This window comes from Leptodactylus fuscus, chromosome 1 (assembly GCF_031893055.1).
Source record: "Leptodactylus fuscus isolate aLepFus1 chromosome 1, aLepFus1.hap2, whole genome shotgun sequence".
NCBI lineage: Eukaryota > Metazoa > Chordata > Amphibia > Anura > Leptodactylidae > Leptodactylus > Leptodactylus fuscus.
The window spans coordinates 112,572,105-112,585,098 of record NC_134265.1 but is presented as its reverse complement, the minus strand read 5'-3'; the positions used below and the strand labels follow the sequence as shown (position 1 = coordinate 112,585,098).

Genomic DNA, 12,994 nt, shown 5'->3' with positions numbered 1-12,994 from the left:
GTGAAAGAGGGGAATTAGTAAGGTGAGAGGTAGCTAGCGTGGAAGTTGCATAGCAGGAAGCTGAACCAAGTAAACAAATGTAGGAAATACCAGGAGCTCACAGAGACACCCAGAAATCACTAAAAACACTGCTAAAGGTATATGGATGCATTGGAAATTACGACGTGTCTACGCCTTGGTTTCTAACGTAAAGTGGGTATGGGACTCCCTAGAATCCCATCCACTCTACCCTGACTGTAAAATGCTGCGTTTTTCCCCCCGTCATTTAAGGCCCGGCCTTAATGTTCAGATACTGCAGAGAGGATAAGAAAGGACAGAAAGGAAAGAAAAAGTAGATGCAGGTTGACATTCAAATTTTTATCTTACAGTTTTTATGCATCATGACCCTTCTGTTTTGCCATTGCTTTGTCTATAACACTCACATAACATTCAATTCGAGATCCTTATAGGCAAAATTACTTCTGGTCCACACAGCAGACACTGTATGCATCAGCAAGTCAGTCTGCTAACCACGTGATCCTACAGGGGACCCAAATTGAGCTGATATTTCAAAGAGAAAACTCAGGTGAGTAAATTCAACATCATTTATCAGTTTAGGAAATTCTTGGAAAAATTAAAACAATGGAGTGTTCCTTTATTCAATATGTAAATAGGTTTGATAACTCCAAAATGATATGTACATGGGGTTTCTGACACAGGATAGTTGATCTAAAGTGTCTAAAAGCACATATGGAAAAAAACCCCAAAAAAACCAGGGCATAGAAAGTGTGTATTATATATTCAGCAATATCATTTTCTTTTGTCTCTGACACCCAAACAAGTTCTGATCTTCCTGTATCTGGTTGTTTTCTCCCTTTAATAAATACTTAAACTGGATTAAAGCAAACTCTCTTTAATAAAAAATATAATTTACACAGTTTTTGTTTCCAGAAATTGCTCGATCATTCCACATCATAGCCTCTCGGTTTATACTTTTTATATATTTATTACATGACTTGTATCTAAAAAGTATCATAATTTAAAACCTGAGTGGACGGCTACAACGCCAGACGTCAAGTTGTGATAGGTCACCTTGAAAAAACCTGCGTCTTCAATCATTTCTTTAAACTCCTCCTACAATGAAAAAGAAAACCATTATGGTGGGTTGAACCGTATAAACCACAGATAGCAGTGCCATATTGTCCAAAATTATTCTAACGTGTTTCTGCTACTAATTTCTGGTCACACAAACTCGCCATCTTCTTATGGTGTTTTCCAATATTATTATTGGATTGGTGGGACGCTGCCACCAGCTCCCCCCCCCCTTTCCATTTATTACCTGTTTAAAGAGATGGCAACATTCGGACAAACAGTGTGGACCTCCACCACTTGTTGAGGACATCACTATGCTAGTATTGCCATGGTCACAGCTTCCTATAGCTAATTATCCAGTGTCCTACGTGTCAGACCCTCAATGAGCTGATGACTACTTATTTTGTAACAGTATTTGTAAGCCAAAAGCTAATATGGGTCCAGAACACAGAAGAGGTGCAAATCTTTCCATTATACATTTTCACTGTATACTCTAAGTTCAATAATGGGTTTAGCTCAAAAATGCAGAATGTGTGAAAGAGGACTTTGGGTTCAATGACAGATTGTTGGCCAGATATTACTTTCAAAATAGTGATAAGAAATGTCGTTCATTTTGGAGTTTAGTTCCTTATAATCTACTTCAAAAGAAGATTTCACTTGCTCACATAGATCTAGCCTGTTATACAGTCACTACTAGCTCCTAGGATGAGTTACAGTTCTGTAAAATGATCAGATACATTTTATCTGATTATTATTAATTTTCAATGTCAACCTTCTAACCTGGAATTATGGAATTATTGTCTGACAGTTTGGTGTCAGACAGCATAGTATACAATAGAATTGTAATAAGAACAAAGAGATGATACCTGGTGGAGTGAACAGATCTAAAGTACAGCCTATAGCATGTAATGCTGACTGTATTATGTAACTTATGAGCTAAAATAACTAATACTCAACTAGAAACAAATCATGAAGGTTCAATTAGATGCATATGCCTGAGAAGAGTAGTGACACTATGGGAGTTTAGTGGTATTGACCCCATGGTGAGCATGTGTGAAAGATCTTTATAAGTAGTACAGCAGCACTTAGCATATTTGGTAAGAACAGAATGGACCTCTGACCTAACCCAGCACTCGCATGACCGAGTTTCCACCTGTCAAATTCAGTCTGTGTGCTGGCCGGATTTACTGGCCTAAACATCATGCAATATAGTTATGTATGTATGTACTGAACCAGAAAGGAAGTGAAGATAACTGCTTAGCGCCATATTCATTCTCTGCTCCATTCTCCCCATAGCAGTTGCCCACTTCCAACCACAATATTCATCCTCACCATCACAAGTATTGCTCTACTATCACTGAAATAGTATGTCCCGCATGTTGTAAAGACAGTTTTACTACACACAGTTAAATGATAAAGCGCACAAATATAAAAGGTATATTTTTCACACAGTGTATTTTTGTGTTTAAAGCATACCTCCCTTTATAAACAACTTTTCATTAATGAACAGTACAGGTGAGTGTAAGAATATTTGTAATATATCTTGGCAAAGAAATCTGTTTCCTTCTCCACTTTACAGGCTGAGTTACTTTCTACGTACAAGTCTATAAAGAGGGGAGAGGGAGCAGAAGGCTGCTGGAAAAGACACACAAATAATTGCTGCTGCTACACCCTGCTTCTGTGAGATGGGAAACTTATGACACGGTTTCCAACACTTCCATATAAAACACTACACAGGTAATAAATCAAATTACCAGCTGGCAGCAGCCTACCCCTTCCTCCCTTCTTCATAGAATTCTGTGGATGAGCTAAATATGGAGAGGAATCTTATGAAACCAAATATGCCGATAAGGAAGAGGAGAGCAGTCTAATAAGTGGAAACAGATTTCTGTAATAAGATATATTACAAAGTTCCTTATAATCAAATACACTATTCATTTATGAAAAGTAATTTAGAATTGGAGCTATGCTTTAATGACAAATAATAATTAGCTCTAAGACATTTCTTTGCTTTAGTGCACTCCATGGTGATCTCTTTAAACTCAGTCAGCCGCAGGAATTTCCATAGTCAGGGTTGTTAAGAATTACAGTTTTCAGTTATGACTACAGTTACTTCTATTGTCTACATACAGTCCTATGAAAAAGTTTGGGCACCCCTATTAATCTTAATCATTTTTAGTTCTAAATATTTTGGTATTTGCAACAGCCATTTCAGTTTGATATATCTAATAACTGATGGACACAGTAATATTTCAGGATTGAAATGAGGTTTATTGTACTAACAGAAAATGTGCAATATGCATTAAACCAAAATTTGACCGATGCAAAAGTATGGGCACCTCAACAGAAAAGTGACATTAATATTTAGTAGATCCTCCTTTTGCAAAGATAACAGCCTCTAGTCGCTTCCTGTAGCTTTTAATCAGTTCCTGGATCCTGGATAAAGGTATTTTGGACAAACAATTCAAGTTCAGTTAAGTTAGATGGTCGCCGAGCATGGACAGCCCGCTTCAAATCATCCCACAGATGTTCAATGATATTCAGGACTGGGGACTGGGATGGCCATTCCAGAACATTGTAATTGTTCCTCTGCATGAATGCCTGAGGATTTGGAGCGGTGTTTTGGATCATTGTCTTGCTGAAATATCCATCCCCGGCGTAACTTCAACTTCGTCACTGATTCTTGAACATTATTCTCAAGTATCTGCTGATACTGAGTGGAATCCATGCGACCCTCAACTTTAACAAGATTCCCGATGCCGGCATTGGCCACACAACCCCAAAGCATGATGGAACCTCCACCAAATTTTACAGTGGGTAGCATGTGTTTTTCTTGGAATGCTGTTTCTTTTTGGACGCCATGCATAACGCCTTTTTTTTTATAACCAAACAACTCAATTTTTGTTTCCAAAATGAAGCTGCCTTGTCCAAATGTGCTTTTTCATACCTCAGGCAACTCTATTTGTGGCGTACGTGCAGAAACGGCTTCTTTCTCATCACTCTCCCATACAGCTTCTATTTGTGCAAAGTGCGCTGTATAGTTGACCGATGCACAGTGACACCACCTGCAGCAAGATGATGCTGCAGCTCTTTGGAGGTGGTCTGTGGATTGTCCTTGACTGTTCTCACCATTCTTCTTCTCTGCCTTTCTGATATTTTTCTTGGCCTGCCACTTCTGGGCTTAACAAGAACTGTCCCTGTGGTCTTCCATTTCCTTACTATGTTCCTCACAGTGGAAACTGACAGGTTAAATCTCTGAGACAACGTTTTGTATCCTTCCCCTGAACAACTATGTTGAACAATCTTTGTTTTCAGATCATTTGAGAGCGGGCTGTCCATGTTCGGCGACCATCAAACTTAACTGAACTTGAATTGTTTTGTAGAAAGAAATGGTCCAAAATACCTTCATCCAGGATCCAGGAACTGATTAAAAGCTACAGGAAGCGACTAGAGGCTGTTATCTTTGCAAAAGGAGGATGTACTAAATATTAATGTCACTTTTCTGTTGAGGTGCCCATATTTTTGCACCGGTCAAATTTTGGTTTAATGCATATTGCGCATTTTCTGTTAGTACAATAAACCTCATTTCAATCCTGAAATATTACTGTGTCCATCAGTTATTAGATATATCAAACTGAAATGGCTGTTGCAAACACCAAAATATTTAGAACTAAAAATGATTAAGATTAATAGGGGTGCCCAAACTTTTTCATAGGACTGTATAAGTGAACGCATGCTACCTAAGGAAACAGCAGCATCGATTAATACGTTACATATGTTACCTGAGGAGGAAAGCGTCGGATACTTTCCACTAGGTATTGGTAAGATTTCCAGTCTCCGGCAATGACCTCCCCAAGTACTGGAATAACTTGGAAACTGTATAAATCATATAGGCTGCCAATAAAAACAAACATTGCATTTTATTACTTTCATGTAGCATTAGGTCATTTATGTATGTTTTGTGACATTGCATTGCTTATCAGAAATTGGATTTTGGGAGACATGGAGTTACTTAAAAAAACATTTAAGATAATTTTGCAGGTAAAAAGTCAGGAAATATGAAACACAATGTTATTTATTTATTGCAAGTATCCTAAGTGTACATGTTGGCTCAGATTTACTGTTGTGGTTACGACACTGGTATAAATGTGGCGCATTTTGGCACACTTTTCCGTCTTGCTAGACATGTGGACATGGCTTCTCAGGAAAAGGGGCAGAGTTCAATGCATCCAAACTGCATCATAAATTTCTGGCTTAACGTATGGTTATATAATGTCCAACTATTAACGAATACATAACACATTGTGCACGTTTAATAGTCTAGAGGCTATACACAGTGCATTTATGTGTACTAATACAAATGACATGTTCTTTACGTAAATGCGCCTCAGATTATAGTTTTAGATATATTACAGGTAACTGTGTCAACAGTGTACAAGTTAAAGGAAAGGACTGTTGAGTTCTTGCTGTGCCTAAGGTTAGCTGCACACGACAATGAGCTAGCCGCTGGCCGTAATTAAATGGCATGGTCAGCAAATGGACCAGCCGTGCATCCGCGGTCCAATTCATTTAATGAATAGGAGCCGCAGAAGCACTGCCGTAAAATTGGATAGGAATAGGGCCTGTCCTGAGTTTTGCGGCCTGGACTTTTGGCCCGCATACGGTACTGTGTAATTCACGGCCCAACAAGAGATTAATGGGTCAGTGTGCTATCTGGGAAAAACCCGGATAGCACAATAACAAACGCCATAGTATTCTGCAAGGGGCCTAAGAGTCTGCCAGCTCTCTGGCTATGGGCTGCTTATTGGGTAAAATACCTTTAATAGTTTAAGGTTTAGTAGGACATTGATAAATGCTTAAGATCCACAATAAAGGAGCTCTAAAGCTGTCACTGACATTTAGTCTAGAGAGGCACTGCAATGTGTCTAAAAGCCTGTGGCAGTAGTCACACTCGCTGCCAATCTGTGGGTGTTGGCAGGAAAATTCTGAGCATTTGTACTAGGTGGCATGTGTCCTGGACTGGAGCAAGCTGTATCTGTGTGTGCCTCCAGAATATGGCTTCTGTTTGAGTGATGGGATTGCTTTAATAAACATACTCTAATGAGATTGATACCAACTGTAATGCAGCTTTCATAAAGCTTTGTTCAGCCTGTAAAAAAACAATCTGTATCAGCCCAATTTACTGGCCCAAATGTGGCATAGCTAAACCGAACTCAGCTTGTCAGTTCAGGTGAGCTGTCCTCAGGGCAGTATATTTGGCCTATACTTCATTAGGCTTCTGACTGGCATAGCACCAGGGTGGCTCCCGTGATCTCACCACATGGGAACTGTCCTACACTGAGAAAGGTACAGTGGTAGTCGGGACCGGCTCCAGGGAAGATTACAAAAATCAGTGCCAGCGATCACTCTTATTGCCGGCATTAACCCCAGGTCTGTGCAGAGTGCCTGCTATCTTTAAAGACCCAACATCCGCTGTACTATTACATTTTTTTTTTATTTTTCAACATTTAAAATTTTAGCGAAAGGTGTTAATATAAGGAAAACTATATGAGTTGGGTATCACTGTGATCATACTGTCCCTCAAAATATAGTTCATGTGCACTATGTATGCTGCAACACCTCTTTAAGGTACATTTAAGGTACACATTTAAAAGAGGTCCAGAAGGCCTGTAATAGTAAAGCTCATCCACCCCATTAGTTATATGATGGGAGATTACCATCTTCTTCCTGTGGCCTGACGCAGCACCTCTACTCAGTGGTGTTCAGAGCAGACCTTAGAAGGGGTATGAACATGAATATGACCATATATAATTTCATAGACAATGAAAAATTAAACATTTTGCAGAGTTTTAAAAGAGTTAATAAACTTTTGATTTTCTGGCAGTATTTGTGTCGTTAATACATTTTGTAATATTACTTTGTTGTTAACAATTTTTGGATCTCTTCTGAGAAATCCTAAATTTTTTCACTTTCTCTTGTTTCTGTATTGAGAGTTGTTCTCTGCCTGAGGAGTGGTCACTTCAAACAGTTCCCATGATTCATCCAACTGTTCTCAGTCCCTGTGTTTGCTGATCACAAGGGGATGGGGGGAGGGGGGCGTGAGCTTGATCACAGGACAGGTGACCTTAGATGTGGGAGTGATTTATTACCTGTGATTTAATTGGAGGGGGAGAGCAGGCAGATGCATTACGGGAAATATTTGTGCTGCAAGTTTTCCTGAGCATATAGCAAGCAGATACTGCAAAACGCAGTGCGCAAACGCCCTAATTTGTATTACATGTTATTTACCGGGATAGTAGTGGATTGGTAACTTGGCTAAATTCCAGACATAAAAATCTTCCTCCTGGTTTCAAGACACGATAGGCTTCTTCAAGAGCCTGTAGAAGTAAAGCATTGTAAAACATATACACAAGAACAGGATATATATGACATGTGTAGTGAAATCCAGTGTAATTCGTTCTCGGAATAGTCATACAAAGATGTCAGACACTTTTGCCCCTCAGTTTGTAGAGCTGGTGAATATAGAAGAGCACAGATGTACATTTCTGTCTATATGAATTAGCCTTTAATAGACAAGGAGTCAGACAAGCAGGTAGCAATCCTTCCTCACACTTTCATTTTGCATCGTCCTGTGTAAAAGGCTGATGCAAACAATTACAGTGTTTATGGCCGATAGGCGGCTGTCTGCATTGGCCGTTACAAAGGTTGATGTATAGTGAATAGAGGAGAAATTATTGCTACCACCATCATTCCCACCTATTTAGTTCAACTAGTATTGATTATTAGTAGCACATACCTACATATACATGGCAATGTGCTGCCGACCAATCGCAGCTTTTGAATTCAAGAAAAATAAAGTATCGACCTTGATAAATTCTCACTAAGTGTTGCCTAATGAAGGGCCTTAAAGAACTAAAGATGACCAAATAAAAAAAAACCTTCCTCAGGCAAAGCACAGAAATGGTTTCACCCAGTATTCCCCAAATAATACGGCGTTCACACTTGTGCCGCTGTCCGTCCGCCATGATTCTGCCTAAATCCCAGGAAAAACGGCTTGCATACGGTCAGATTAAAAACCCATTCATTTCAATGGGTTTTTAAAGCAAACCGCTGGTGTTTATATGCAGCCTCTCCGCCGTGAAACTGTTTTTTTTTTGCATGGATACAAAGCTCTGCAGGTCCGACTTTAGTCAGAATCATGGCGGACAGGTACAAGGCGCAAGTGTGAAAGCTGCATAAATCTGTTGTACTGTGGTCAAAGAAGCATTCACACTACTGTTATTTAACTCCTTCCCACCACAGCCATTTTATGCTTTTCATTTTTTACTTCCCTCCTTACAAGAGCCCAAACTTATTCATTTATGGGGCTTAATTTTTGCGGGGCAAATTGTACCATTTAATATTCTGTGTGATGTACTGGAAAGCTGGAAAAAAATTCACAAATAAGAACAAGAGAGACATTAAATGACAGATGCAGATGGAGCTGTTTTTGTCGGGTGCCTGTGTGCATTCATCCCAATGTAAAAAACATAAATGAAGCTTTCAGTCATCATGTTTTTTACTTTACTGATGGAAGAAAAAGTCGTGCATGCAGGGCTGCATCTGTGTCGGTTACTTCAGATAAAGTGCTCTGCGGTCATGCTATTACAAATAACAGCAAGAGACATTAATAGCGGTAGTTTGATTGTAGCCTTATTGAATATTATATTGATCTGTTTATACACTAATCATTCAAATGACACAAAGAGGTTTACTTTTGACAGCTACCAAAATAAGTAGGAAAAAAAAGTCACACAGATATGGAATATGCTCATACTAGTTATAGTTTTGTACTACTTACTTTGTCTATGTGGGTTACATTTCGAATCCCAAAGGCAATGGTGTAGATGTCAAATTTTTCATCAGCAAAAGGCAATTCCTCAGCATCTCCAGCCACCCAAGAGAGCCCTTATAAGACAAAATACTGAATTTTCACCAAAATGCCTTCAATAAATTATTGGAGGAATTCATCAAAGCCTACTACACTAGAATTTTAGTGTAAAAAAATATTGCAACATAGAGTTTTGAAATTTTTTGAGAATTTTTTTGTTACTATTTTCATTTTTACACCTCTCACTTCACTTCTGAAATGTGGAAGAGGCGTGGATGAAGAAGAAGACACACCCTGAATGCCCGCCCAGCGTGCACGATGCGTAAGTAGATAACATTCTTTTTTAGGGTTTTATTTTATCTACTTACGCATCGTGCACGCTGGGCGGGCATTCAGGGTGTGTCTTCTTCTTCATCCACGCCTCTTCTTCCTCCGATGTCCTCCGGTCCCGTCCTCCTCCGGCGCTCGCGAACTCACACTGATATAAAAAAAATGGCCTGGGCGCATGCGCAGTAGCATGCGGCTTCTACTACAGCTACTGCGCATGCACCCAGGCCATTTTTTTTTTTTATCAGTGTCAGTTCGCGAGCGCCGGAGGAAGAAGAGGCATGGATGAAGAAGAACACACACCCTGAATGCCCGCCCAGCGTGCACGATGCGTAAGTAGATAACATTCTTTTTTAGGGTTTTATTTTAAAACGGGGGGTAGTTTAATATTACATTTACGGTGCCTGAATAGCCTTTTTAAAGGCTATTCACGCATATGTGGGGCTCTATCAGCATGATTTTGCTGATAGAGCCCCTTTAATTTCAGCAATGATCTCTCCCCACTGTCAGAACGGCGTTCTTGACAGTCTAGCGTCATTCAGCGTCGGTTTTCTAGCAGTACATAAACCCGCCTATGCATGAGGACATGAAAGGTCCTTTTTAATGTTGATGATCAGCCCTGAATGAATAATCAAATACAGCATATAAGTCCAGATAGGCCTTCTTTTTAAATACCTTCAGAATAACCAAGTTGCAATGACTTCTCCTTTCCAACTTTCAGCATTTCTTTGTTTATATCACAGATTACAGCCTTGGACCCCATTAATGAGCCCTCCTGCTGGTGGCTATAAGACCTTGCGATGTCCGACCATGACAGATTTTGTTGATGATCTAGTTTATTACGGTTTAATCTTTCCCTTTGTGCCCGGATATAATTAACAAAGCGAAATGCGACATCTCCTGTTAATAGAGAATCATGTCAATAAAAGGGAAAATATTGTTTGGTTGGCAGCCTAAATAAATATAGCTAAGAAAAAATGGTGGATCTCATGTTGATTTTAGATAAGGTGCACATGGTCTGGTGTTCCCAGTTTGAATAGAGTTACATTTGTGATCCATTCAATATCTGTGGAACTTACAAATATAACCAAGCCTTGTACTCAGTTATATCTATTAGGCTGGCCACACACATTAGTTTTTCAATGGCCAATTTTGGCCAACAATTGGATATGTAAATGCATCATTGTGCAATTTGGTTGCTAATGTTGATGGTGGGATGAAGGCCATCCAAAATCTGATGTATATTGCCAGCTTTTGTCCCACAGAGATTAAATGGAGTGGCCAATTCAACTACCCAATCCTTTTTCTCCCCTCCCCTACACTTCGGTATCTGCAGTTAGGAGGTCACCTCACATATTAGATGGTAGGCCAGTCCTATCATAATTGCCAGGTATGGCCTTCCATCATCTAATGTGTATGGCCAGGTATTGTTCCCATGTGATAAGCCAATAAAAAGCTATATGGTTCCGTTCCTCCCTCCTTGCTACACGAACATAAATATATACATTGTATTTTGCACATTTAAAAAATAGACACTGGGTAGGTATAGACAGAGCTGTAGTAGGATCTATTCAGGAATGCTGACATTGCTGCAAAGTCTCCAAGTACGACCAATGCTGCGCACCAAAAGAATTGGGGGTCTAAACAGAAAAACACTAAACAGCCAGAAAGGTACTCAATAATCTAACAAGTTGAAGTGTTTTCAGCATTATGAATCTCCTTGAAAACCCTTTAAGAAAATGTTAACTACACAATAACATGAATCCATTACCTGTTCCTCCTGCTACATCTAGTAACTGAGTGCCTGGAGTAGGGTTCATGTGACGCACCAGCCAGTCCTTCCATAACCGATGAATTCCCAGGCTCATCGAGTCATTCATGAGATCATAATTTTTAGCGACGCTTTGAAACACATGATACACTAAAAGGCAATAGACAGCAGAATGACCACAGATCAGAAGGTACGTGTGCAATAATCTTACACAGAAGGTAACTACTTAGGCCCCATTCACACGGGGCAAGAGGGGGCGGATTTTGGTCCTGAATCCACATCATAATCCGCCCCCTCACAAAAGTGGTCTATGTAGACCGCTAGCTTACTTTTTTTCCGGAAAAAAGAAGCAAGCTGCCCTTTCTTCAGGCGGATTCCGCGGCTTATTCAGCCGCGGCATCCGCCTCGTGGCAGCACGCTCCAGGCTAGGCCCATTCATTTGGGCCTACTACGGAGCGGGAAACCGTGACTGTCGGAAACCACGACATTCCATATTTTGGTCCTATTCTGACGTGGCTTCCTACGTCAAAATCAGGACCAAAATACGCCCGCTTGCTCCATGTGAACTAGGCCTTAGGAGGAGACAATGGAGAAGATATAACAAAACTAGACAAAAATGCTTAGAATTTTTTCATTTTCGGACTTCTACACTAAAAAACAAAACAAAAAAAACCCTGAAAAGTTTAGGAGCCAAAACTAGTTTTTTAGTTGTGAAATGTAAATCCATCTGAAATTATAATAAAGACAATATCATTCTTTCACGTGATGTGGTAAAGATGCGGCCATGGTATAATTGTAAGGTGGACAGTATTCCATGATAGGGACAAATAAAGCTCACCAGTACAATCGCTTGGATAAGCTTTATTTCTAATATATAACCAGGCCTCTTGGAACCCAATGTTTACCTTTGCAGATTGCAGCGAGGTGTGCGCTTCTGGTCCTCATTTGCTCCCATGACAGGAGTCCCAGGGCCAAAATTAGAGAAACTCACATGACCGCTCAGGCCACTGCCCCCGATTTTGGCGATTCCTGGATAATCCCTTTCAGTCAGTAGATACAACAAAGGCTAGGTTCACACCTGCACTCAGTCTCCCTCCACCTTTCCGCTTTAAAAATGCAGAGAGAAAATGGTGGTGGGGGGAGAGTACTGGTGACGTTCCGTTGTCCCTGGGGTGGTCACATGACCGCCCCAGATATATAGGTAATTATACAATTTTTTTTTTTTTTAAATACAACTAAGTTAGACGTTAGGCAGGGGGAAAGTGGTTTAGTGTAGGTGTAATCAATTTTTATTAAATTTTTCATAAAAGAACAGGGTATGCGCACAATACAGAATACAAACAATGGACGTATAAGTCCAAGACAGGCAAGGGAAGAGCAAAACAGAGGAAAGAGGAAAGGAGGAGACAAAAGGACACCGGGGAACACACAGACATCAAAGAGGAAAACAAGAGGAAAGGATGGGGGAGGGGGTTTAGTTTAGGGGAAGAATTTGAGTTTATCCCAGACAACCCCCTTTAATGATCTATTCTTAGGCTATATCCGCCATGAGATTTGGGGGGGGGGGGGGGTCCACCATTGATGCCCATGATGTGATGGACCCTAATGTTTGAGTATATAATGACGTCTATGTATACAGAGTGCATAGCGTATATACAGCCACAAAGACTCAGCCATTCCAGGCATTAGTCCATTACCTTTCTCTCCCTTCTCCTCCTCAGGCACAGTCTGGAAGCCGAAGTGCGTCTCTTTCCCGGAGGCCTGTGTCTGCTGGAGGCGCAGACAGCTCAGCCTCACACTCCGCCATGAGTACAAGCACCAGCGGCTGACTCTATTCATAGGAGCCACCATATTAGCCCTCCCAGCCCTGGTGACCTCTATACCTTGTGTACGACTCCGCCACCGACGTCACAGAGCAAAACTACAAGTCCCAGAAGTCCTGCGCTTGGGCCACA

The 12,994-nt window shown here is 40.4% G+C and overlaps 1 protein-coding gene across 1 annotated transcript; it reads right to left on the bottom strand.

The window, feature by feature from the left end:
- Positions 1-550: 550 nt before the first annotated feature.
- On the bottom strand, positions 551-12,953 carry COQ5 (coenzyme Q5, methyltransferase). Its single transcript, XM_075276518.1, has 7 exons — positions 12,737-12,953; positions 11,040-11,189; positions 9,944-10,168; positions 8,912-9,018; positions 7,360-7,448; positions 4,854-4,965; positions 551-1,113 (listed from the first exon to the last, which is right to left on the bottom strand). Exons 1-7 carry the CDS (start codon positions 12,888-12,890, stop codon positions 1,012-1,014), a joined length of 939 nt encoding a protein of 312 aa, XP_075132619.1. The 5' UTR covers positions 12,891-12,953; the 3' UTR covers positions 551-1,011.
- Between the last annotated feature and the right edge of the window lie 41 nt (positions 12,954-12,994).

Coding starts and splice junctions, on each gene's coding strand:
- COQ5 (XM_075276518.1), bottom strand. CDS start 12,890: ATGGTGGCTCCTATGAATAGAGTCAGCCGCTGGTGCTTGTACTCATGG. Junction 11,190..12,736: donor GGAGGAGAAGGGAGAGAAAG/GTAATGGACTAA, acceptor ATTGCCTTTTAG/TGTATCATGTGTTTCAAAGC. Junction 9,019..9,943: donor GCAACTTGGTTATTCTGAAG/GTATTTAAAAAG, acceptor TTGTCTTATAAG/GGCTCTCTTGGGTGGCTGGA.